The 27,031-nt window shown below is 37.5% G+C and overlaps 2 protein-coding genes across 3 annotated transcripts in view; both read right to left on the bottom strand.

Moving 5' to 3' along the window:
- Nucleotides 1-1,651: 1,651 nt before the first annotated feature.
- RLF (RLF zinc finger) overlaps nt 1,652-27,031 on the bottom strand; it is a 145,210-nt gene continuing 119,830 nt past the window's right edge. The window contains exons 9-10 of one of the 2 annotated variants that reach the window (XM_074217633.1): nt 6,308-6,423; nt 1,652-4,023 (exon numbers count right to left, since the gene is read on the bottom strand). In XM_074217633.1, coding sequence (XP_074073734.1) covers nt 6,347-6,423 — 77 coding nt within the window. In that variant the 3' untranslated portion in view covers nt 1,652-4,023; nt 6,308-6,346. Of the gene's footprint in view, nt 4,024-6,307; nt 6,424-15,347; nt 15,434-27,031 lie in introns of those variants that run through there. The other variant, XM_074217634.1, reaches the window with a different exon arrangement.
- TMCO2 (transmembrane and coiled-coil domains 2) lies at nt 15,022-27,027 on the bottom strand. The gene is made up of 2 exons (XM_074217638.1): nt 20,782-27,027; nt 15,022-15,433 (listed from the first exon to the last, which is right to left on the bottom strand). Exons 1-2 carry the CDS (start codon nt 20,992-20,994, stop codon nt 15,116-15,118), a joined length of 531 nt encoding a protein of 176 aa, XP_074073739.1. The 5' UTR covers nt 20,995-27,027; the 3' UTR covers nt 15,022-15,115.

The following is a 27,031-nucleotide window of genomic DNA, read 5'->3' as shown; positions in this document are numbered from 1 at the left end:
GGATAAAGCACCTGCCTTGGAGTCAGGAGTACCTGGGTTCAAACCCAGTCTCAGACACTTAATAATTACCTAGCTGTGTGGCCTTGGGCACACCACTTAACCCCATTTGCCTTGCAAAAACCTAAAAAAAAAAATTAAAAGAAATTTAAAAAGGTGCTGGGCAGAGTCTCCAGGTCTAGGGGGCAGTCCATGAAAAGGCACCAAGGTCAGACATGGAGTTTTGTGTTCAAGGAACTAGAAGTAGGGGAGGGCAGTTGGATCCTAGGGTGTGTGGAAGAGAGTTAAGTATAAGAAGGCTAGAAGTGTAGGGAGGGGTCATGTTATGAGGAGTGCCTGTTCAGCTATATAATAGGCAGAAAGAGAGGATACACACAGAGAGAAAAAGAGAGAGGACCAGCCTTATTCAGTCTGTTAATGTGTCTCTTCTCCCATCACCAGAATCTAATGGTGAATTGAAAATCTCTTTTCCTAAGGATAAAAGAATGTGAAATATGAAACACTGGCAATTTACCTGCATAAGTGTATTCTGCCTCTGGCATCTTGCTGATCTATATCTTGCCATGAACAATTCTGAGGACCCCTCTGCATCTGACAGGTGAAATGGCTTTCGGAAACTCACTACACAAAGCAATTTTGGGGAGGGAGTACCACAATTGGAGGAATTATACATAGGAAGTAGGTGCGTTGAGCTGAAACATTTGGTGAAATGAGGTGAAATAAATCTGGAAAGGTAAAATGGAGCCAGATTGAAAAGGGCTTTAAATGACAAATTGAAGAGATTGCATTTTATCCCAAAGGATATAAGGAGTCTGTTTAATAAAGTTTAGCTCATCCTTTCCCTCTCTGGGTTATCACAAAAGAGAATGCTCATCACTCGTTACAAAATTTTGTATTATAATGTATCTCTGCACAGATAGCTCAATAGAATAAAAATGATTAAAGGGAACCCAAGTCTTTTCTGAGACTAGATGAAGAAAAAGGGGGGACTTCCTAGGGCTATCAAAAGTCTTCTTTGCAATCTGTTTTCTTGGAGTACCTTTGCCATTTTCTCCTCTAGTTCATCTTATAGATGAGTAAAGTGAGACAAACGGGGTTAAGTGACTTGTCCACAGTCACACACAGATGGTAAGTATCTGAGAACTGATTTGAACTCAGGAAGCTAAGTCTCCACTGAGTCAGCTAACTAAAAGAAGCTGAAAGGAGAGACAGAAGTAAGCCAGTATGTTGTAAATTGATCTAGCTGTTTGTCTGGAAGCAATACACAGTAAGATGGTTAATATGAAACAAAATGGAGTTAATTATATCAACTCTTTTTAAAATAAAATTATATTAACATACCACTCCATTTTTAACAATAGAATAGATTAGGGTAAAACAGGACTACAATTTGTTGCCATTGACAAGTCTGTAAAACACAGGAATAACACAGATTCAAAATTAAGGGCTCAGATAAAATTTATCAGCTAAATCTTAAAAACAGAAATTTTAATCATTATTTCAATGTAGATGCCAAAAAGAAAAACAAATGTGGAAACTACAATGAAACTGTATCAATGTTAAACCTAAAAATTGTATAGCAAAGCAACCAAGTCCTTAAGGGCTAGCTAATTGAAATGAACAAAGACTGAGCTAGTAATTCACTGATTTTAGTTGACATAAATGTTTTTCCACCTGGGCACAATAAATCCAAAAGGAAGATGAACAAGAAAGATACTACAGACTTGAACAATATTGGAAAAAGTGAATTTTATAGACATTTGGGAATTCAAAGATTCAAAAATCTTAGATAATATATGTGTATTGGATTTTTCAGTGTATCTATGCAAAATTTGGTTTTGTGCTAGAGGAACAAAAAACTTATGGAAATATACAAAGGAAGAAATCCTAAATGCATCCTTTACAGATCATAATGTAAATAAGTTATAATCAGTAAGATAATTCTGCACAAAAGATAATGAGTTAAATGGAAACTATAACAATGTCTCAATGAGGGAGTCACATACCAAGTTGTTTTTTTTTTTTAATTTCAAATCAAAGGGAATGACAGTGAGCCAACATGACAAAATTTTTTGGCTGTTAAAGGTACCTTAAAAGGAAAAGGTATATTCCTGATACTTATATTTAAAAAACAAAGAAAAAAGGAAGGACTGATAAATTTGAGTATCCAATTTTTAGAAACACTAGAAAATCAAAAGATATTCCTAAAACAAGTACAACAGATTTTGAAAATTTGAAAAAGAAAACAAAGATCTCCTTTTTGAAAAGAAAAAGGAAATTAGCCTTTTAGTCTTAAGCCAATAGCTTATTTAACAAAATATGCAACCTCTCTATCCCAGACTATGAGCTCTGATTTTATTCAGACTAAAATCCATCTTGGGGATTGAATGGGATACAAACCTCCAACCTTATATTACTACTGTAGCTCAGCTGCTCCCCAAGCCGGTGGGATAGGGACAACCTTTGCTATAAGCTGCAGATTCTAGAGAATGCTAAGAAACAACATCCTCTGGTAGAGTTTGTCCCCTCTCCTGATTGAGCTGAGATACTTTCTCCCTCCTAGCTGTGAAGAACTGAATTATTTTTGTTTGTCTAAAGTCTGTTTGCTGTTTACTTGGATAGTTGAGTTTATTACATAGAAGGCTACTTGTGACAGACTTTTGTGCCACTAGCATTTGATGAGAAGGGGCCAATCGGGCAGTTCTAAGCTTGGGCATACCTTCTGGCTCTTGAGATCATAAGCATCATTTGGTCTTAACCTCTGTATCCCTAGTCTAGAGATTTTATGGGGCAACAGATAGATATAATTCCAGCCCAATACCCCCCTTAGAAAATGGAGATGAGATTGCCCAGCTGTGACTATCCTAAATTTTGCTTTATTCTCCATTCTCAGCTATCATTATGGCAGAGAAAGGGTGGCCCTTTTCAAATTCCTTGTATGACATCTAACTATGGATTAAATTTGAAAATTAAGATAAATTGAGAGACAAAGTTCTTTCTGAGAATGATCAAATTATAAGCTAGGCTAGCAGTAATCAATGGGGCTTAAACCCGATTGCCTCATGTCCAGGGCCATCTCCAGTCCTGATTCCTATCTGGCCACTGGACCCAGATGGCTCCAGAGGAGATAGTGAAGCTGGCGACTTAGCACATCACCCCCTCACTCAAATCTAATTCATGTGCTTGTCATGGCATCAGCTCCCTGATGTCATGGTCTTCCTTGAGAATGAAGGACAACAAATTGGGGCAGTCTAGGTAGTGCAGAGGATAAGAGTGCCAGGCCTTGGAGTCACAAAGACTCATCTTTTTGAGTTCAAATCTAGCCTGTGTAAAGTTAGGTGAGTCATTTAACTGTGTTTGCCTCAGTTTCCTCAGAGTAAAATCTTGAGCAATATGTGTATTTTCTTCTGATAAGTTATTGGTGATATAAAATTGAGATTACATCATTTGGATTAGCATAGCTCCATTAGTACCAAGTAGTTTGTATACACCAAAGATCTTTGGCTCATAAAAAATATTTACAGCATTATAGAAGTGCTTTGGATGACACTATAACATATAACTGAATCTCATCATTCTTCTTGCTGAACCAAGACTCCTGCAACTCTCTAAGCTTGCTTGAATTTTATTTTTGATGGAAGTTAAATGCTACCTTCTTAGAGATGGATTAACTATACTGTTGATAAACCCTGTAGAATTCTCATTTTTTCCATTTAGCAGCTTCTAAATTTTCCCACTATTTTCTTTAACCCAGTATTGAAGTTTGCAAATGTTGTGACTCAGAACACATCAATAGCTTTCTTAACATCATAAACCAATCCTGAGGCCTTTGACCACATACTTCAGAGGTTTATAATGCTAATAAGGCTCCTCTTATATGATAAAGCTCCTGGTGCTGATTCCATCCCAGCAGAGATCCATAAAGCAGGAGGTCCATTGCTCATACAGAAGCTGACTGAAATCATCCAGGTAATGGAAATATTAGGTTATCCCCACGGAGTTTAAGGATGCCTCCACCATCCATCTCTATAAAGAAAAAAGAAACAGGTTGGCACGTGACAGTCAGAAGGTAGGGGGTGGGTGGGAGTCCCTCTTAGTCATAGGTGGGAAAATTTCTTTTCAGAGTCTTTCTTAATAGACTAATCCTTTATCTGGAAGATGGTCATCTACCCAAAAGTCATTATGACTTCAGAGTGTTTGCTGTCTGCCATCTCCCAGAGAAACATCTACCAGGAGCAGAATAGAGGTCAATACACAATATTTGTCAAACTTACCAAGATCTTTGATACTATCAGTTGGGAGGGTGTGTGGAAGATCATAGCAAAATTTGGGTGCCTGGAGAAATTCATCAACATTGCCCACCAGTTTCATGATGGCATGCTCGCACAGGTTCTGGATAAAGGACAATCTCATGTGTTCCCAGTCACCAGTGAAGTGGAGCAGGGGTGTATTACTCCCAGGCTTTTTAGCATGAAATTTTCCATGAAGTTGTCAGACATTTTGACAAGTACAAAAATGGCATAGAGGTTAGCTACCTCATTTATGGTAAACTATTTAATTTGAAAATCCAAGGCTAAAGTGGAGGGAGACTTGGCAAATATAATTCAACCCAGTTTCCCAAGCAATGGAGATAGCCTTCAGGGATGGGAATTGCTAATTAATTGACCTTTAGGTTAATCAAGTTTCTCTGGAAAGTGGGTGATGAATGGGATTGCAAAGAAAGAACCAAAAACTTGACATTTAGGCAGGGATGTATAGTGAAGTTTACCAGGGAAAGGAACTAGTAAGGGAATATTAAATCTAACTTGATTAAATTTTAGCAAAATTGAATTAAAATCAATTTTCAATTTCTCATATTACCTGCAAGCTGTGTCTCTATATATAGACTACCTTCATACGTGTATTCTTACATGTAGACACAAATCTTATATGACCTTAAAGATTTGGGACTTTGTGTGTTGTGAGGAGGTGCCATACACTCCCCCACAATCTGTGCAAAGTCTGATGAATTCATCGAAAAGGCAAGATTGATGTTTACAGCTGCATAATGTCTCCGACCTCTGCTTGGGACACAAGCTTCTCCTCTGGGAGGCTGGGTTCAGAACTCTTGATGTCTAGGAACACTTGTAGTTTCAAGACTACTTCCTGTGGATCATATGACCCAATCTCTTCAAGAGGCTTATTAAGAAACTTGGCACCCCTCAGCCCCCATCCTAGTAAAGAAGGAGCACAGGAAATAATTTATGTTGGACTTGAAGATCACCCCTTTGGGACACGAAAGACTAATGCACAGAACCCCATCCATGCACAATGAGTACTGTTTTATCCACTCCCTGGAGGGACACCCCTAAGGCATGCAAATTGGAAAATCCCTGCAGTTAGTTGCTAAACCACTCTTCAAGCACCCCTGTCCAATCCAGCATGAAAGGCATTTAAGCAAGGTCTCCCAGAAAAGAGTCCTTCTCTTTTTCTTTCCTCTCTTCTTTGCAGGATGACTACATTCTCTCTCTAAGATAGAACTACATGGTCCTGGCCCAGGACACTGGAGAACTATGGTCTCTGCTTCATGTGGCCAGACTCACTTAAGTCTGAGCCCAGATAGTTCTTATGTATGTTTTTCTTTCTTCTCCCTTTCCCATAGGCACTCTTGGCCTTCACATTTGTTATTCACCCTGTTCTCAAGTTGATTACTATCTATCCAGGAAAAGTTTTAATTTGTGAACTTTGCAGAATTGTGAAAGAGAAATCATGAACTTTTTAAACTCCAGGGCTACTCTGAGTTTTTCACTTTCAAGATCTCTCATTTTATGATGGTGACACCAATTTTCTCTCACATCACTAGGACTATTTGGTTCCCTCTTTTGGACCTCCCTTGCTATTTTGCTTCTGTTGCTGCTAATCTCATCTCAAGGGATCTCAGCCCTTAACTCGGGATAAGGATCTGACCATATGAACCTCAATAACCCCCAGCTGATCCAGGAGCCCAGACTCAAGGAATTCTGGGTAACAAAGAATGAGTAACAATGAAATATAAGAAGATTGAATTGCCCAGAGCATCAAAGGCAAAGACTCAAATCCAGAACACAAGTAGCTACACTTACAGAGAAGATCAAATACAACAGAAGGAAGAATGAGTAAAGTATCAAAAACACCCCAACCCAAAATACTATAAAAATATGAAGGGAAGCAAAATAATATTAATGTATGAAAGGCATATTCTTGTGGACTCCCCAGAGATAATAGAACAATAAGACACCTCAGAGCAGTTTAAAATTAATAAATGAAGAAATTAGGAGTGAATTTGACTCACCTGCAATTATCTTTGGGTCATATTTTTTCCCTCCCAGGACTATGTGGTTGTGATGTTTCTCTGATGTATCTTGATATCAGCCATTCCATTTGGCAGTTCCATGGTGGGTAGAGAGGCTGTGAGGATGTAGAGGCTTTACTTATTCAATTTTCTTCAGTATCCAAGCCCATGTTTATCTCTATTAGGTGATTGGGCCAATGTCCCTTCATCATCTCCTAATCTCTGCTCTCTTTTATAAATCTAGACTGAAGGCTGCAATTCAAATATTCAATAGCCCTACCTAAAAGACCATCCCCTAATGTTCTTATCCTCAGTGAAGGAGATGAGTGAATAAGTGCTATATTCATATATATATTAAGAAATAGCAATATTAATAAAATTATAAGATCAAATGGAATTAGATGAAAGTAGAAAATCAAGAGACTAAATTTTATTACTAAAATTAAAGACTATTTTTAGGTCAACTAAATTTAATTAAACTAAAATTAGGAGATATAAAAAACAAAAGGCAATTTTAAAAAATTAGTAATATGGAGAATGGAATTAAAACATAAAAATATGACTGGTAAAAGCCAGAGTTATATCATCAGAAAAAAAAGCATATACTCAATGCACAAGTGCTAGAAACAGAGATGTAAAACTTCACTGAATTATCCAAACTATTGAAAAGCAACATAGACCCAAGTGATAAACATGAAGGAGAGATCATCATGCAGAAATCTCAGGATTATTAATTTTCCAGAGAAATTATATTGGTAAATCTAAAAATATCTAGATGTGATATTTTAGGAAATCATGAGAAAATATTTCCCAGAATTAGTAGAAAACAACTAGCAGAAATAACAGAAAGATTTCTACTTGACTCCTTAAGGAGAATCTAACATTTACCATACCTGGTAGACACATGATGGTTAAGCCTGAAACTTGCAAAGATAAAGGAAAAATATCACAAGCTGCCAGAAGAAATAAAAAAAAAATTAATTTACTGAGGAAATACAATTAGGATTACAGGAGGCCAAGAGATGATTGAAAAAAACTGAAGAACAAAGTTATGGATTCTGGTACATAAAACCAGAATTACCTATCCAGAAAAATTCAGAATGCTTTCTGAAAATATAAGCTGAATATATGAAAAGCAAGCACTCTTCAGAAACTTTAGGGAGCCACTAAGATTTGCTTCTTTTCTAACTTTTTTATGGCATGATTTTTAATACTGTCATTTTGAATTTATTGTACAATATGGTAAAGTCAAAAGAATGGCAAAAATTACACCAAAATTTTCTTAAAAGTCCAATGCAGGTAGGCCATCAGAAAACAGGTACTTTAATACACTGTTGGTGTTACCACTAACAGTCACATTTTGGAGAACATTATGGCAAGATGATAAGGCAACAAGGAATAATGGGTCATGGACTGACCTCAGAGTCAGGATGACCTAGGCTCATGTCCTTCTTCCGAGACATGCTGACTAGTGACCCTGACAAAGTCAACTTCTCAGTGTGCCCAGATTCTCTAATAGGATAAATTTCAGTAGAGCTGCTGATGACCTCAGCAAGTTTCTTCTATAGATGAAATCACAAGTCCAGACTTCCCTATTCTTTGAAAATGATAAAATGCAATGTCAGAAATTGATCTTACTTTTTGATAATAGCAATTCTCTTGTCAAACTTTTATTCCCCCCCCCCAAAAAAAAGCATAAAAGGAAGACAATGACTTTTTAGCATAAAGTAATGCTTGGAATAATGAATGTGACCTCAAAAAAAAAATGGAAAAAGAGGTTAGCCTTAATTTACACTTGGCTTTATTAGGAAACTTTCCAGCATTTCTACATTGCTTATGTTAGATTTTGGTTCTAGAAACAACTTTTTTAACTAATCTCTCCTGGCCAAGAAATACCAGGAGGTAATTACAATTAACTGAGAAGATGGGTCTACACCCTGATCCCTCTCAGAGGCATGAACATCTTTTTCTGAAAGAACTGAAGGAAACGAGCTTCTTGGATCAGCAAGACTTTAAATGGCTCAGCCCTATCAACAGAATTCAATTGGGCTGAGTCAGGGTTCAGGATCATTTTTGTGGAAATCTCTGAGGAAAGATGGGGAGAAAGTGATTTCTCTCTTTTCACCTCTTTTGGTGCCCATCAGTGGCATGACTGAGGAAAATTCAACTTCCACTAACCCTGGACCATCTTGTTCCTTTTGATTCTTAGAAATAAAGTTCTCTTCTGATCACATAATCTCATCAGCATATAAAAATATAAACTCAAAGGCAGCAACCTATAGAAAACCTAATGAGAAATGGAACTGAGAAGAAAATCATTCTAGGTGGGAAGACAAAATTGATGATAATCTAACGTAAATGTACATAAGCCAAGTACAACACATAAAGTAGAACTAATTTATACTACAGTTGTGGTCTGCATAGATAATTGGGAATGATGGATGTACTTGGAGGAAAAATAAAGATTTTGAATGTTAGAAGATTCATTCTAAAGTGCAATCAAGAAAAAAAATGTTGCCAATATTGAGGTCACAATAGGTTCTAAAAACAGTAAACAAAGCCTCATCTTCAGATACTTATGGGTCTATCCCATGTGAACACATAGGATCTTGCGCAGAAGTGATGGCCAAGTTTGAAAATGTGGGCTGCAATGCTCTGTTGGGCAGTAGGTCTCAAATGACCACTGTAATCTTTTTATTCTATGAGAGAAATTTCAGAAAGGACTTTTCTAGTCTCTGAAAGAGCTAGGATTCGATATAAGTGGCAAGGGGAATATATATATGGGATACAAACAGGGTAAGCTTAGCTTGAAAATTCCTAAGGAAGTTGTTGTCAATAGAAAAGTCATAGTGCATCCAGGATGAGCAATTATCTTTGGTAATCAGGATCGGGTGGAATTAATTTTTGAACTTTTAGCAGGATACTGTGGATAAAAAGCTGGGATTTAATCCTTAAACACTCTGACCATATATTCAGCCTTGTGGAAGATTACAGGAAGATAGAAACAAACCATCTCAAGAGTACTGGCTCTTCCAACTTAGAAGAGAATCATGAAAAGCTTTACTTTGATGACTTATCATATGACTCATAACTCACTGTGATGTGAAGAGTGGGATGTTCCCACAATCTCTGCTCTCAGAACCTACCTGACTCTTAAACTTTTTTTGAGCAGACTAGTAAGATTCCTTTTCTGTGAGGACAGACCTCAAAAACTATCTAAATGAAGGGTTGGTCAATAGTCTCCTCACAGTCCAGCAGTCTACACACATTGAACTATAATGATGGTCTGGAAGTATGGGAAAACATATGTATATACTATTGTACTTGGGATAAAAGCACTATCGTGAACTATGCCAAGAGTTCAAGATGCCCTGTATTATTTGCTAGGCAACCAGGGGTCTTTAGTGTTGGGTTACCCAGTGGATACTATCAGATTTCTATTGCAGAGGAGAGAAGGCAGCTTTCATCTGTCTGCTCAGCTGAATTTTACCAATATGTGTAGTATTGTATGCCTTAAGCCATCTTGGAAGCACCTCACCTGTTATTTTCCAACAGCTGATGGGGAAAGTAATTAGGGACATGAAGATATCAGTGTACCTAGATAACTTCATTTTCTTTGGAAAGATACAAGAACAACAGAAGGAAAGATTAAATAAAAATATTGGATTAGTTATAGGAAGCTGGTCAGAAACTGTCACCTAGTAAATGCTAATTTTGTCAATATATGGGTCCTGCAGTGTCTCAGCAAGGAGTAAACATTAACCCAGGGAAGAGAAGTATCCATAGAATCACAGAATTTGAGGTAGAAGGGACTTCAGAATTCAACTAGTCCAAGTCATATTTTATTTCATTTTTTTTCATATTTTTTTAGATTTTTCAAGGCAATGGGGTTAAGTGGCTTGCCTAAGGCCACACAGCTAGGTAATTATTAAGTTTTTGAGGTCAGATTTGAACCCAGGTACTCCTGACTCCAAGGCCGGTGCTCTATCCACTGCACCACCTAGCTGTACCCCCCCCAACCCATATTTGAAAACAAATCTGCTTCCAACATACCTGATAAGCGATGCTTCAGACTCTGCTTAAAGATTTTCCTATTCTAGAAGCTGGGCCCCTTCTAATGAAACCCCAAATAGCATTAGCTGTTTTTGGCTACCACATGACATTGCTGACTCCTATAAAGCTTACAATCCACTAAACCCCCCACATCTTTTTCAGAACAACAGTTATGTATCTCGCCTCCCCTATCTTTTACTTTATTTTTTCTTATTTCTATATTTCTGTATCCAAATTCAAGACTTGAAAGCATCCCTAATAGAATTTCATTTAATTAGTTTCAGCATAACACTTAGGAGGATCAGATCCCTACTGGCCTTATATTAGAAACCACAAATTAACATTATTTTTGTATTGTATTTTTATTTTGTACAATTCCCAAATACATTTTCACCTAGTTCCAGGGAGGTTTTGAAGTCCTACAACCTCTGGTATGACAGTTCTGCTCTACCCTATCAAGATCCTTTTGGATTATCTTATGTATTACATTATTTTGCTATCTCTGTTATTTTTTTTCTCCCTCAACAGATTCAATTTTGATATATGTATATCATGGAAACAAATGTAAAAACTATCAGACTGCCTTTTCTTTTGGGGAGGGGGAGGGGAGGGAAGTGGGGAAAAATTGCAAAATTCAGTGCATATAATACTATGTATATAATGGGAAGACCAATAAAATATTTATATTAAAAACAAGGATCCAGGGGGCAGCTAGGTGGAGCAGTGGATAGAGAACTGGCTCTAGAGTCAGGAGGACTTGCTGTGTGACCTTGGGCAAGTCACTTAGTCCCACTGCCTGGTAAAAAAAAATCCTTTTGGATCTTGACTTGGTCACCCACTGCATTAGCTATCCTTCCTAGCTTTGTGTAACCACAGTCCCAAAGTCAACATTCTCTCCTTATTGGTGGTGAGGGGCTCACACATAGTGAGGGCTGTCCCCACCAAATACAGTTTGGTGCTATAGTTGTATGGCTCAGTGAGAGGTAGAATAGACATCTTTACCTGGAAAAGCAGGCTAGAAGTCCCTCCACCATTCTCCAAAGGAGTCTTCTTAATTCCTATCAGGAATGGAAACAAGAAATGGAGGGTAGAGGCCTGGCCATTCTAGAAGCCAATAAGCATTTATTAGGCACCAGCTAGGTGCTAAACCTAGTGTTAAACACTGGGGAAAAAAAACAAAAAAATCATCCCAGCCCTCAAGGAGTTTTCAATCTAATACACAGTAAGAACATAAGCCTTGTCTTAGCATTGACTAATTGACAGATATGGCCAGACATATCTAATCAGGAACCAGAAAGCTTCCACAATTACTAATGTTTTATGGAAAAAAGGGAACTTTCTAAGGATTTTCTGTCATAGAACAACCATGTTAGAGACTCTGAGCATCAGTTACTGAAGCAAATGTTGGCTTCAGCAAAACTATATTTGTTATTGCTCAAGTTGATTCACAACCATTGTCAATCTGTGGATCAACAAGTGTTGTTTTGATTGCACATAGGCCAATCCAAATGCTTTGGATTCTGAGAAAGCTCAGTGGAGCATTAATGTCTGACATGTCTGATAGACCTCTGTCAGGAACAAAAGATATCAGAAGGGACTGATGGATTTTCAAGAACTTCAGCAGTGTGATAAGTCTTGCTGAATATCTGAAGTATTCAGGAACATTCCATACAGTAGAATGAGAGAGATAGACACAAAAACAGACAGATGAAGGTTACAATGATTACTGACTTCTGCTACCAAAGGCCTGAGAAGCTATCCACTGATGGAAAGAACTCCAAAGCTAAACATATGGATGAGAGAAAGGCCATTGCTGTGACTCTTTCTAGTTTACTGCATCTATAGGAAAATTTGATTGTACAGGTATTAACTATATCAGATTACTTTCTGTCTTGGAGAAGGGAGAGGGAGGTGAAGGAGGGAGAAAAATTGGGAAATCAAAATATTACAAAAATGAATGTAATGGCAGCTAGGTGGCACAGTGGATAGAACACCAGTCCTGGGATCAGGTGGACCTGAGTTCAAATCCAGCCTCAGACATTTAATAATTGCCTAGCTCTGTGACCTTGTACAAGTCACTAAACCCCATTGTCTTAAATTTTTAAAAAATAAAAATGGATGTTGAAAACTATCTTTGCATGCAATTGGAAAAAATACTTTTATAAAGAAAAAAATTTAATCTGATTTAAAAAATTTGTATCCTATATCCCCTTTTGTTTCCAAATTTCTCAAACAAAATCGCAGACACTTCACCTTTTCATATTTAACAATAACTGCTGGGGGGGGGCGGGAGGAGGATAAAATGAGTCTTAACAAATCGTCCCTTTGGTAGCTTTTAAAGGGACTAAGGTTGTAGGAGGAAGTTTTTTGGGTGACAACAGAGTGAAGTGAATGCATAATGATTTTCTTTGTAACTTTCCTATGTGTGCAAAATATAGACTAAGGGAGGAAATTCAAGATACAGGATAGGGGAAGAGCACATTTTTCTATAATTTTCTAATTCAGAGAGAGATTGTGATGTTCTCTAGCATGGTAAGCTTTGAATGATTGGGACCCTTTTTGAATCTACTTCAGAAAGTTGGCAGAGGCAGGGTAGGAGTAGGGAATTTTTCCACATGGTCTTGACGGGATCCCTGGTACCATTAATTGAATACATCATGCAGTGAACAAATTATACATTACACTCCTTTGTGGGTTAATTATAAAATGGCAGTCTTCCTGGTTTAAGGAAGGTAAGCAGAAGCTAGTGAAAGCTGCTAATGCAATTTTAGCCTTCAAGGGTTCTTTGGGATACTCACCAGCCCAGCAATTTGGGCACAAGGATTAAAATAAAATCAGGCACTCATGAACCAAACAAATCAATAAAAAATTTTGTGGAGAAGGGATTCAAAGAATAGTTTCTAAATTTAAAAAAAATTACCAAATCAAACATGGCCTTCTCCGAATCCCTGCCCCAGACACACACACACACACACAGACACACTATAGCAGTGCCCATGAGGCAAATTGATCATTGTAGGTCAGTAAAGGCCTATAGTAGAATCTAGAGCCCAGTGGGAACTCTGCTAAACCTCTGGCCTCAGTTGGCTCTCTACTGGGTCTTCTATGCCTCAGGTGGTAAAAACACCAAATGGTCTCTCTGCTCCCTTAAGCAACTATTTTAGCCTTCAAGCTTCTGTAGCCTGTCTCCTATAAGAGGCAATGAGAAAGAAAAGTAAGGGAGATCAAAGGGAGGTGGGGAGAGAGGGAAAAGCGGCTTCCACAGGGACCAGGCATAGTAGCCATGTGGTTCTCCTTGGTGATGGCCCTGGTAGTGGTTTAATGAAAATGGCAACAGCAACAGTAGAAGCTCCAAAGAGCTATCACTTTTATCATATACTCCCATGCCTAAACATATGCTTCAGAATCAAGGAAGGTGGGTCCAAATCCTCTCATCACATGTTGGCTGTCTGACTCTAGGCAAGTAGCTTACCCTGATTGCACTACTACTACTCTTACTAGCTAAAATGATGTTTTAAGGCTTGCAGTCCTTAACCATCTCTTTTGATCCTCATAACATACACTCTCTGTAGTCCTTAGCTCTGGGAGTTCAGTTGTAGTATTCTCTGATAGTTTATGCCAGTATTAGTCCCATTTCAGAGTAGGAAACTGAAAATGACTTGCCCAGAGTCCAAAAGCTTAGGACTTTTTAAAAATTTTATTTTTAAACGATGTTTAATATTTAGCTTAGGGCAACTTGATCAACTCAGTCTCTATTGAGTTGTGCCTTCTATATGCCTGGACAACTTTCTTAAATTGTTGATCCTTTGTTTTCAAAGAGACCCAAAGATATCACTCGTGATGATTTACTCTTAAATTGAAGTGAGGCAGAAATTTGCAAAGTTGCTACCTCATTCTCTCCTACAATCTCATTGGAAATCCAGTAGCAAAACAAAGGTCAAGACAACTGGTGATGGTCCAGGGTACAGTGGGAAATATTGACCTTTCTAAACTAGGGTCTTTCCCAGGTCAGTTTGTCTGATGCCATATTTATTCAATGACTAAGGTCTATTTAAGAACTGAGACAAAAAATGGCCCAATTTACCATCCCAAAGATATGAATCTGGTTTGGTTTATTTACTTTAAGACTAAAGCTGCAGGGGCAGCTAGGTGGTGCAGTGGATAGAGCACTGGCCCTGGAGTCAGGAGGACCTAAGTTCAAATCCGATACTTATTAATTACCTAGCTCTGCGACTTTAAGCAAACCACTTAACCCCACTGCCTTGAAAAAAAACTAAAAGAAAAAGACTTAAAGCTGCAGAGGAATTATGAATTTTCCCTGATGGAGGAAATTTCCTCAACCACAAATCTGCTATATCAGCAATATCACAGTTCTGGACCAAACCCCATAGACCCTGTAGGAAACAAGCCCCAGCATTCCATCTCCTTCCAATATCCAAACCTCTCTTCTCTCATTTAGAACACCTCCTATCTTCTACTTAACTTCTATTTCCAGGGATGGGTCATTTTTCTGAACATCACTTCCTAGGTAATGTTGCTGCCCCATGCACATCCCACCCCCAACTTCACCTGATTCACCAGGTTCCTTCTCAACCATAGGAATGATCTCTCCTACTCTTTAGAAAACAAACAATACAGTGGATGAACAGGTGGTCACAAAATTCAGATTAGGGGTATGAAGCATTTTATTTGTACACCACTCAAGATGATGGATGGTGGCCTTTCTGAGGAGAGATGGGGTTCCACATCCTGGCTTCATGTTTCAGATGTAGAAGTAAACCCAGAAGTGAACTGGGGGCTGTGACCGCATGAGCAGCTACAACAGGGACTTATGCAATTCTTCTTGCAGCTTTTGTGGGTTAAGATCATATCCTCCAGGTGTTTCACTTTACTCTCTACCATCTGAAGCTTTTGGAGGATTTGCTCCTGCAGATTCAAGGTGACCAACATGCTATTTTTCTTTTGATAAGTGGGGCAATAGTTTATTTTTTCAGCGTTGGACATTATTTCTTGAATAAGATTTGTGCTCTTCTTGTAAAGCATAAAGAGAAAATTAATAAAGAGGATGATTTTCTAAAGAAAAGAAAAATACATAAATTGGTTACATTTATGTACATGAAAACATACTATTAATCAATTCTAGTGGGGCTTGGTCTTGACTTTCTCATCTAAAAAATGGATATAGTCCTAGTGTTATCTACTTGTTGTAGGGAGTGTTTTGTAAATATTAGAGTTATGCAAAAGTTATTAGGCAAAATCACCAGGGAATGGGGGTTGTGGCTGGGTGGTTTTTTGGGTACCTTTTTGTTTGGTCCCAAGGCATTATTTCCTTTAGAAATGCAGTAGAATAGAAGTATGCTTAAGATGATTATTCATGTATTCTATCAAGATTACTTGCTGTCTTGGGGAAGGGAGGGAGAAAAATGTGGAGTTCAAAATCTTACAAAAATGAATGTTGAAAACTAATTTTATATATCCTTGGAAAAAACTGGAAAAAACCTGTGTTGAGTAGAAATAAGAATGCACTGGAGTTCCGATAACTTTTGTCTCTTTAAACCTGTTTCCGTGTCCACAAAATACAGATTGCAATATCTTATGTCACCTACTTCACAGGCATAACATGAAGTGCTGGTTAACAAAATTCTTAGTACTTTCCTACCAAGTTTTGGAGAGAACCCTATCACCTATGTTAGCACTAAAAACCTTTCACAAGAGCTACAGCAGATCTTCCCTGGTACACTACACATTCTCTCATATGCATTTGTTCTAGCTGACCTGGACACATTTCTACTCCCAGCCAGTCCTGTGATGTTCCACCTCTGCTTCTTCACAATAAGAATAATCAACATTTAGATACTTATTTCAAGGCTTTCAAAGGGATTTGCAGACATTAATTTGGTTCTTCCAACCCAGTTGACAGATATATTTTTCTTCTTTTATAATGAAACAGATAAGTGCCTAAGGGAATATTGGAACTCATATTTCTGACTCCAGGGTCAGTCCTCTAAGAGTAATGTCATACTGCATAGCTAAGAGTCCTTGAAGCACAAAACTGACAAGAGACAGAAGCAACTTACGACAGACTCTCGAAAAGACGGGGAAAGGGGGCTTTCCTGATTTCAATCAGCTAGAGTATGCAGTGGATAGAGCAGAGTACTGAACTTGAGTTATTAAGACAAGTTCAAATCCCATCTCTGACACTTTTTGACTTGGTGAACCTGGGCAAGTCACTTAACTGTTCTGTGTCTCAGTTTCCTGGCTATAATAGCATCTAATTTTGAGGGTTGCTGTGAAGATCATATGAGGTAATACTTGTAAAGGGCTTAGCACAGTTGACAGTGCATTTTTAATTAGTGCATTTTTTCCATCCTTCCTGCCTCATTTCTGGATTGTCAGCAACCAATACATCACAGCTACTTCTTAGAATCCCTATATTCCCACAAGTTTATCTTTATGCAGCCTCTTCTACAGGAGATCCTCCCTATTTCACACAGAAACTACCATTAGTGCTTGGGTTAGATTTAGGAGAAATGGAAGTCACCTCTGGGCTTCCATGAAATGTCATTCCATTTTTCACTGGGGACTGAGGAGCTGATCCTATATTAGGGATTTACTTAAAGAACCATTCAAAACAACCCTGAATCACAGGACACTATGCATAATGTGGACTCTAATCAGACCTATCTGGAGCATCTTTTTAACCAATACATGAGATTAACTTAAGTCATAAGGGCGTAGATTTGGAATTAGAAAGGACTTTAGGGCTATTCAACTGAAATAGAAATGGATCCCTACAAAGCTGCATGTTGACATGAAAAATCAAATTAACATTATCCAGATAGTTTTTTGGGGGGAGGAGCATCTAGGTAGCACAGTAGAAAGAGAGCTGGGCCTGTAGTCAGGAAGATCCTCTTCTTGAGTTCAAACCCTGGGTCAATCACTTCACCCTGTATGCCTCAGTTTCCTTATCTGTAAAATGGGCTGGAAAAGAAAATGGCACACCACTCTAGTATCTTTCACAAGAAAACTTCAAATGAAGTCATGAAGAGCTGGAACAGGACTGTACTTTTATTAATTTATTAAAAATCTACTTTGACGTTTGAATGAGATTAAAATATGAGTACTGTAGTCCAGACAGTTGCAGATACCACATAGCTACTAATCAAATATGGTAGGAAAAAAATGCTCCTTAAGTTACATTTAGGATGTGATTGATTTTGAAAGGCCTCTCATGAACACTTTATAAATCCTGCTATATTTGGTCAAACAGTTAATTCATTCCTAAAAAGCAACTACATTTAATAGTTTTCAAGTTCCACCTGTGGTTGCCTTGGCAATGCCAGACCAATACAGTCTGCAGGCCTATCCTTTCATTTTACAGTTATGGAAACTGAGACCCAGAGAAACCTAGTATGAGTTGAGAGTTCTAAAACAAACAAACAAAAACAGATAGCTTAGCCCAACCTTAGTCCCAAAGAACATCTTTCATTTGATAGATGGGATAAGGAGGCCTAGAGAAGAAATGCCTTGACCATCAACATGTTGAAAGACAGAGCCTTTTACTCTTGGGGTTTCTTCACCTCTTATGTGACAGAGAACCCTGGGCCACTGATGAAGCTGAGGGATCCCTTCTTAGAATTTTATTTTTAAATGGATAAAACACACAGAATTAGGATCTCAAGGGAAACCAATTCTATTGAAATACAATGATGTGAAAAATACCATTTGAAGTTATTTTACAGTTACAATATTTCAATTCTACCGAAATATAATCGAGTATTGATCTGAATTTTTAAAAATTCTCAGAGCCCAAGTTAATAAGCAGTCCTGCTAAATATTTACTCTACCAAATGAATCACTGCCTCAAATGCTTCCTCTTTCGTGGGTAAACTCCAGCCATTATACCATCAAACTTGCTCATTTCTTCCACTGACTTCAGGAGAGCCCTGAGGTGAACTGAAACCTTGGTGGTACAGAAGATGGCGAGTGCACTGCAACCTGACTAATAATGAAAATACGTGTAACATGATTTTACATGTATAACCTATATCAGATTACTTGCTATCCCTAGGGTGGTGGCTGGGAAGGTGGGATGAATTTTGAATATTATCCTTTCATATAATTGGGAAAATAATCTGAGTTCAAATCTAACCCTGATATTTGCTAGCTTCTGTGATCTTGGGAAAATCATGTTGCCCCTCTGTCTTATTTCTTCATCTGTTAATAGGGTTTAGCATCTAATTCCTAGGGTTGTTGTAAGGATGAGATATTTAGAAAACACTTTGCAAATCTTACAGCATTATATTTATTGTTCAGTTATTTCAATTGTATTTGACTTTTTATGAGCCCCTGGAAGTTCTTAGCAATGATACTGGAGTGCTTTGCCATTTTCTTTTTCAGCTCATTTTTATAGAAGAGGAAACCAAGGCAAACACATTTAAATGTCTTGCCCAGGGTCACACAACTAATAAATGTTCAAGGCCAGATTTGAACTTAGGAAGATGAGTTTTCCTGACCAGGCCAAATACTCTGCACTGTGTTACCATCAAGCTGCCAAAAAAGTATTATATATAAAAATTTTATTTACACGCACATATGATGAATATTGATATAAAAATACAAATATAAACAAGTTGTATATATATATACATATATATATATATACACACACACACACACACACACATATATAACTACATATGAATGCCAGCTGTTATTATCATCACCACCTTTCATCTAACGAGGACCCAGTCATTCTTAATTCTTTCTCTCCCTGATCAGGGATTCTCTCCTACTGAAAATTTTAATGAAACAAAACTGATGCCTATGAGATGAGAGATTGTTATCCTGACGAGATTATGCTTCATATTTTAGAAAGGCCATTTTTTAGAGAACATCCAGAGGAAGTCAATCAGGATAGTGAAAGGATTAGAGAAAGGCCATAATATAACAGATTGTTACTTTAGAGAACTAATGATTACCTGTCATGAACAAGAGGGTTTATCCAATTTGACCTCATAAATCAGAACTGGAAGCAAAGTTACTGAGAGACTGATTTCTTTCAAACAAAAAATTCCTAATCAAGCTTTTTTTCTACAGTAAAATAATACCCAGATTAAAAATCAGTCTAAGGCATTTGTATTTTATTCTACAATCTAAGCAATAGAGTGGCACTATCATGGCAGTTGTCTCAAACCAAGGAAACCATGGCAACAGGTGCCTAAGATGATGAACCTGGCTACTGTTAGATAGCTAAGTCAAAGGGAAGAGCCAGTGATGTTCTTGAAGTTATAGGTAATAGACAATGACACGTTAGTTGGTACCCTTGAAAGAAAAGAGGGGAAGAGAAGACGAGTTCGAATTTTGGCTATGCTGAGTTTGAGGTTCCACAAGAAAGGAATTCTGGGGAGGTTAGATAAAGATAGGCTGTGGTAATGATAGTGGGCTGTGAGCACAAACACCATTTTCCTGCCTGGGGAAGTTTCTATACATGGTTCTACCATTTCTCTAGGAGGCCAGGTACAAGACTAGTTATGTACTAATGATTTTTCCTATCTGACAAATGAAGAATACTGAAGCTAAAAAAGTTTTTTCCAAAGTTATACATAAATTAAGCCTATATATATATCTCCAAATTAAGTTATATAAAAATTAAGGCAGTACAAATTGGTCTTCTAATACCAAGGTTGGAGTTGATTTCATTGTAAAAAGGTTTCCTGGCTTACTTAGATATTGCTTCCAAGTAATTCAGGATCACACAGTTGATAAGGGACTGAAATTGGATTAACTTTACTTATGTTAAATATAGATATATGTTTATATCTGAAGACTACTGAATTTGAATTTTGCTCCAGGATGTGATTTAAATATTGAACCAACTTTAAAGTTTAGTTCAAGTTCCATTTTTACAAAAAGTCTGAATTTTATACTGAAGATTCTTCAGCTATTCCAAGTTTCCCCTGGACAAGTCCTAGGACTTATCTTGTACTTGGTTGATTCAACTCAACTCAGCATTTTACCTCAATTTGGGGGACATGTTCAATATGTTCAACATGTTGGAGAGAAAAATGACATTAGAGTTTAGCCTCCCTGGTTTCCGAAGTGAAGATAGATTTGAAAACAGTCATCATCTCTTCAAATAGACTAAATTTTTATTTCCTTCTACTGATTCATTGTAAATTCCCTTTACCATCACGGTCATGGGACCAGATGCCAAAGAAAAACCCATGCTACACATTGATTCTCTTGCCATGAAACATTTTTTTTTGAAATTTCAATTTTTTAAGGTTCTTGCCAGTTTCAGTGGCTAGAGCTCAACTCTGAAAATTCCAACCAAATTTAAACACTCTTCAGACTATTAATGGTATTATATATCTCTTGTGCAAGTGCTTAAATTCCTTAATAACAAAAAATAATATAACCTGAATTGACCGAAAAGTTCGTTTCCAAAGGGCATATGTTCCTACTATCATGAAGGCAGCAAGGATAACCCAAAAGATGGTGGACCAGGATGGAGTAGATTCTGAGAGCCAAGACTCGGAAGTGAAAAGATCATTCTCTTGTAGCCAGTTCCAAAGTGAGGTGAGGCAGAATCCTTTACTTTGATCGAAGTAAGATGAAAGCATTATAGCCATATTGCAACTTCTGGAACTACATATGCAATATGAAGGAAGAACCTACACTCAAAGGCCTAAGGAGTCCAGTTGTGTATTAGGAGCTGCCAGAGTGTGTACCTGCTAAGTAAAGGCTGCTCTTCAGCTTATGATGAGCTATGTCATTATGATCTCATAGTCCATTTGGGAGGATGACCAAGTCAGGTTACTATTTATCCTTCCCCTGCACCTTCTCCAAGTCAACCTATTACTCTGTTCATGTCAATTAACATTTCTATAGCACTCTAAGATTTGAAAAATTGTGTAGTACAAAGCCTGCCCCAGGATCTGGGTTCAAAACATGGTTCAGGCAACTTACTCTGTTATGAAATGTCAGCTGTTTTCTTCATTTACAAAATGAGGGGGTCTCAAATTTTTCTCTAAAGTATCTTCCAACTTTAAATCTATAATCTTAAATCTTTATGATAATCCTGTAATTAACCATATGGCTAATTCTATTCTAGAAAAGGGGCTTCTAGGTGTCACAGTGGATAGAACTCTGGGTCCAAAGTCAAGGAGACTCATTTTCCCAAGTTCAAATTTGGCTTCCAACACTGGCTATGTGATTCAGGGCCAATAACAACTGAGTTTGCCTCAATTTAATCATCTATAAAATGAGGTGAAGAAGGAAATGGTAAACCATTCCAGGATTTTTGCCAAGAAAACCCCAAATGGGGTCACGGAGTCAGACACATCTCACTTAACTATCCTACAGATCTGAGACTCAAGAGGTTGAGCCATGTGTTCAAGTCAACAATAAATTGAGAGGTCATTCATGCCCATCAGGTCTCCTGATCTTCAGTTCAGCACTGTCAATTATCACCATGAGACCAATAGGAATGATCATTGGGGTGGGATTCTTCTGTCAGATTCAGTTAGCATGTTTATAGTGATAGAAAATTGTGTACAAGTTGAGCCCTCAAAATGGACCCTTACTGCATTATCATTCTCAACCTTTTTATTCAGTTGTTTGTGAGTTGCATGTAAAATGCATGGGAAAACAGGAAAACACACAAATTACGGGCTGTATTATCAATAAGAGTTGAAATAATCAAATTATATTTCATGAAAATAGGTTTTGAAAGCTGGATAGAGTTTCAAGAGGAAAAACAGGGTTGGAAGGCACTTCATATTATGGCAATATAAGAAATGAGGGCCCAGGAGCAAAAGTACATTGTATTTCACTTGACAGTGAGGAAGGTGCCCTGACTAGAAATTGTATGTTTGGAATATAAGATGGGGTCAAATTGAAAGCCTAGTAGAAATCTAGAATTGATGATTTAGCAAAGAGGGGTTTTAGATTTAGGATATGAGTGAAATGTAACATGGTGACACTATAACATATTGTAAATTGGAGTAGGAACAATGTAACATCAAGAGAGCTAAGAGGCTCTTAGCTTTTCGCCTCCCCCAAAAAGGTTGGTAATGGGTTGGTATAGAAATGCTTATGAAAAATGTTTTTAAGGAAAAAAATTCACATGTCAACCAGAACGGTGGGTGGAAAGTTGAAGTCTGGGACAAAACTAGTTGCCAGATACTAATATTTAGAGGACATTATAAACCTGAAGTTAAAGACATAGAGTACAGAAATTGAAGAAGAGAATACTGTTAGGACTAACTTAAATCATGAACTGGTAGGCTTTATAGGAGAAATCCTGTTAAGAACAGGAAAAACACTTAATAACTTGCTCAAGATAAGCCAACTCTACAGGTAAAACAGCATTAACATGATCCCTAAAAGGGGGTCAGTAGTTAAGTTTAGTTCACTAGATGTAGAGGGACAAGAGATAATCAGATAACTACCAAATCTTTAAGCCCTAATATCAGGCTCCCTGCCCACATCATGCTTATTTGGATGTCTTCTAACAATAAGCATTAAGGATCTTTTTGTACCAAGTGCTTGAAATACAAAGACAAAAGTTAAACCGGGGTCCTTGCCCTCAAGAAGCTCACTTTCAACTGGTGGAGACGAGGCCTGCACACACAGACAGAATACAAGCCACTTTGGAGAGGGAATATACTAGCAGGGGAATTCTAAAGAGCAGAACTGAGCAGGGCAAATATTTGAAACTCAATTTGTTCAAAATGGAACTCCTATATTCCAATAAACTCAACTCTTCATCTTATTTCTCTATTTTTATAGAGGATACCATCATCCTTTTAGCCAGTGACAGGTCACAATCTGAATATTAATCCTTTGGATTTACTCTCTGCTTTACTCCCTCAAATCCAATCAGTTAAAAAAAATCTAATGTTACCCTTTTTACATATCCCTTTCTTCTATACATACTCTAAGATGAAAATGGGCAGCCAGGTGGCGCAGTGGATAGAGCACCAGTTCTAGAATCAGGAGGATGAGAGTTAAAATCCAACCTCAGAAACTTGTCACTGACTAGCTATGTGATCTCGGGGAAATCACTTGGCCCTGCCCTGCATCCAGGGTCATTTTCAGTTGTCCTGATTCATATCTGGCTTATTGGAGCCAAATGACTCAAAAGAAAGTGAAGCTGGTGACTTAGCACAGTATCCTCTAACTCAACTCCAATTCATGGCATCATTTCCCTGACAAAGATCACATATCATTCATACTCGAGCTTACATGTGTTACCTCTTATGGCTTTAACTGTTATTATAGCCTGCTACTTGTTTCCCCTACTTCCTTCTTCTTCCAAATATCCTATACACTAGATATCAAATGAGGAGGCAGCACTTGGAAGCCAAATGAGATTGAAATGTAATTGGGAAATCTTTTAACAAAATAGAAATCAAACCAACCAATAAGGCTGATCAACCAAAGAGAATTGTTTTTTCTAATATGCAGCAATCGGTACAGCTACAATCTTGACAACTCTGCTCTACACAATTTGCAAACTGCCATTTCCAAAACAGATCTGAGCATATCACTCCAACAATAAAGTCTTCATTGCCACTAGAATAGAACAAATACACAATCTTTAGCCTGGCATTTAAAATCCTGAACAATGTGGATCCTACTCATCCTTTCTGTTCCGATTTAATTAACTGCTCCCAGTACTTAAGATATTCCATCTTCCACATCAATACAAATGCAGTAGTGAAGATCTTCCCCTCATTTCTTAAACAACTTTGGTGTCTCTCTTTGGTAGCTTTCTCAGTTCTTGTAGTTGATCATTATTTCTCTTTCCTTCTTCTAAGTATAGATGTATTTAATTTGCACATATTTTTGATTCTATGTGCATGAATTGTCCCCAAAGCTTAGTAGCTTCATTATCTAGCACAGTGCCTATCTTCCCACCTGCTTCCCAGCTCAAAATGAAAGGAGTGTGTCGGGCGGCTAGGTAGCACAGTGGATAAAGCACCAGCCCCAGAGTCAGGAATACCTGGGTTCAAATCTGGTCTCAGACACTTAATAATTACCTAGCTGTGTGGCCTTGGGCAAGCCACTTTACCCCGTTTGCCTTACAAAACTAAAAAAGAAAAAGAATGAAAAATGAAGGACAAAACATTATTGGGGCAGCTAGGTGGCGCGGTGGATAAAGCACCGGCCCCGGAGTCAGGAGTACCTGGATTCAAATCCAGACTCAGACACTTAATAATTACCTAGCTGTGTGGCCTTGGGCAAGTCACTTAACCCCATTGCCTTAAATAAAAAGAAAAAAAGAAAAAAAAAAGAAAGGAGTGTGTCACTAAGCCAGTTACATGAAAAAATGCTCTGAATCATTATTAGAAAAATGAAAATTCAAACAATTCTGAGGGAGTTCCTCACAACTATCAGATTGACTAATATGACAGAAATGGAAAATGATCAATGTTGGAGGGGATGTTGGAAACTGGGACACTAATTAACTGTTGATGAAGTTGTGAATTAATCCAACCATTTTGAAGAGCAATTTAGAACTATGCCCAAAAGTCTATAAAACTGCATACCATTTGATCCAGCAAATCTGTAGCAGGGGAACACTAGGCAGTAAGAAATACTATAATGTAGCAAAGGAAATATTGAGCAATGAAAAGCATTATGCCACATTTAATCTGTTCTTAAATTACCAGGGTACCATTGTAAAGTAATTGGTTCCCTTTTTGAGCTAACCTTACACTAAAAAGGCACTAGGCTGTATATCCGATACATGTCACAAAGGCACTCCTAGTATATACCCCTATATCTCTGCTGATTCCCATTCTGTTAGCTTGTTATCTAGACAGAAATCACCTGGATTGGCATCTTAATGCTATAATATAGGGGAGAATGAAGCACTCATTCCATATATTTCAACACTGATACCTGCAAGTTATCTCACCAAAAATTTTAGCTAAAGAACATAAATTCACTAGGACACAAATAAATCTACAACCCTGAACACAAATTAAGCCCTGCAGACATGTACATTGGACATTGCGTTACTCCATGTGTTAGCCACCCTTTGGGTTCCCTTCCTAATCCTTCTTTTCCCCTGCCAAAAGTTCTTCCCTTTCTCTCTACTGGTGTTATTACAACTTGGTTGCAACCATTCTAACCGTCCCTCCTTAGCTTTGCTACTTTCTCTTTCCCAAGAAATCTAGCTGAGTTATCTCTTAGTAATACCTGCAGTCTTTACAAGGGGTACCATCTAGCAGTATTTTCCATTTGTTTTTACCGGCTTCGACACCATTATTAGGTCTGTAGCTGAAAGAGATCATAAAAAAAGGCAAAAGGACCTATATGTACAAAAATATTTACCAAAGGTCTTTTTGTGGTGGCAAAGATTAGAAATTTAAGAGGATGCCCATCACCTGAGGAATGGCTGAATAAGCTGTGTTATATGATGGTAATGGAATTCTATTCTTCCACAATAATGAGCAAGAGATTTCAGAAAGATCTGAAAAACAATGTACACATTAATGGCAACATTGTGTGATGATGGAAAAAGTCATTCACATCCAGAGAAAGAACTATGGAGTCTCAGTGCCAGAAAAGAAAAAAGCATACAATTTTCATTTTTTAAATTGCTTTTTTTTACTTTTTCTTACTTAGGAATTTCCTTTTTTTTCAGAACATGATTAATATGGAAATCTTTAACATGATTCTACATGTAATAACCTATATCAGATTATTTGCTGTCTTGGAGAGGAGAAAAATTTGGAATTTTAAATTTCATGAAAATGGATACTGAAAACAATCTTTGCATGTAATTGGGAAAAAATTGTCATGAACTAGCTGCAGTGTTGAAACTTGAACTTTATGGTTTCGAGAGTGCCTCCTAGTCTAGATCTCTTTCCTAATCATATGGACCAACCTGAATTAAGAGTTATCTTTAAAATATCCCTACTAGTAGTCACTGGGCTGGTTTGGGCTTAGGGTGATTGGGCATTTAAGTAAGAAGAAGCAGCCAGAATTGAGAGTAAAAAGAGGAATATGCTTTAGGGAAAGATGAATGCTTTTAGATTGGAAGAAAACATCTCTCAGAGCATTAAAACCTAGGTACTATGATTTCACTGGTGTATAATCCTCATGTGTAACAGAAAGTAAAAAGAACCTGGAAATTTTAGTCCAATTAACTCCCATAGCATGTGCAGAAAAAAACCACAACAAACAGCACTCTCTCTACCTCCTACTTTTAAGACTCTGCCTGCCACTTCTAAAACTTCATGAAAGGTGTGATTTATAAGTCACAACAGGGCCACACTTCACACGTGGCTGGAAGACACTTCCTTTTGTTGAGGCTGCATAAGGAATTTCTTTGTTTCAATTAGTTCTATCCTTTCAGGATCTTTAAGGATACATTAAGTCCTGGCCTTTCCTTTCATTTCCACACTTTAAAACAATAATTTTTCTTTAAAGAAGTCTAAACCTGCCTGCTTCAGTTAGTCATAACAAGAAAAAAATACAAGAATATATATTCATTTCATCCCATGAATGGCATGAAAACTCTTGCCAATTAAACAAGAAATGGGTGAAAAATTGTAATTTATTGAAACTCAACTCAAAAAATATAAGATGCTGTAGTGTACAATATATTACACAAAGCACCCGTAGGTGCACATTCAAGTCAAGTAAGAACTC

This window comes from Macrotis lagotis, chromosome 1 (assembly GCF_037893015.1).
Source record: "Macrotis lagotis isolate mMagLag1 chromosome 1, bilby.v1.9.chrom.fasta, whole genome shotgun sequence".
NCBI lineage: Eukaryota > Metazoa > Chordata > Mammalia > Peramelemorphia > Peramelidae > Macrotis > Macrotis lagotis.
This window is presented reverse-complemented; position numbering and strand designations above follow the sequence as displayed.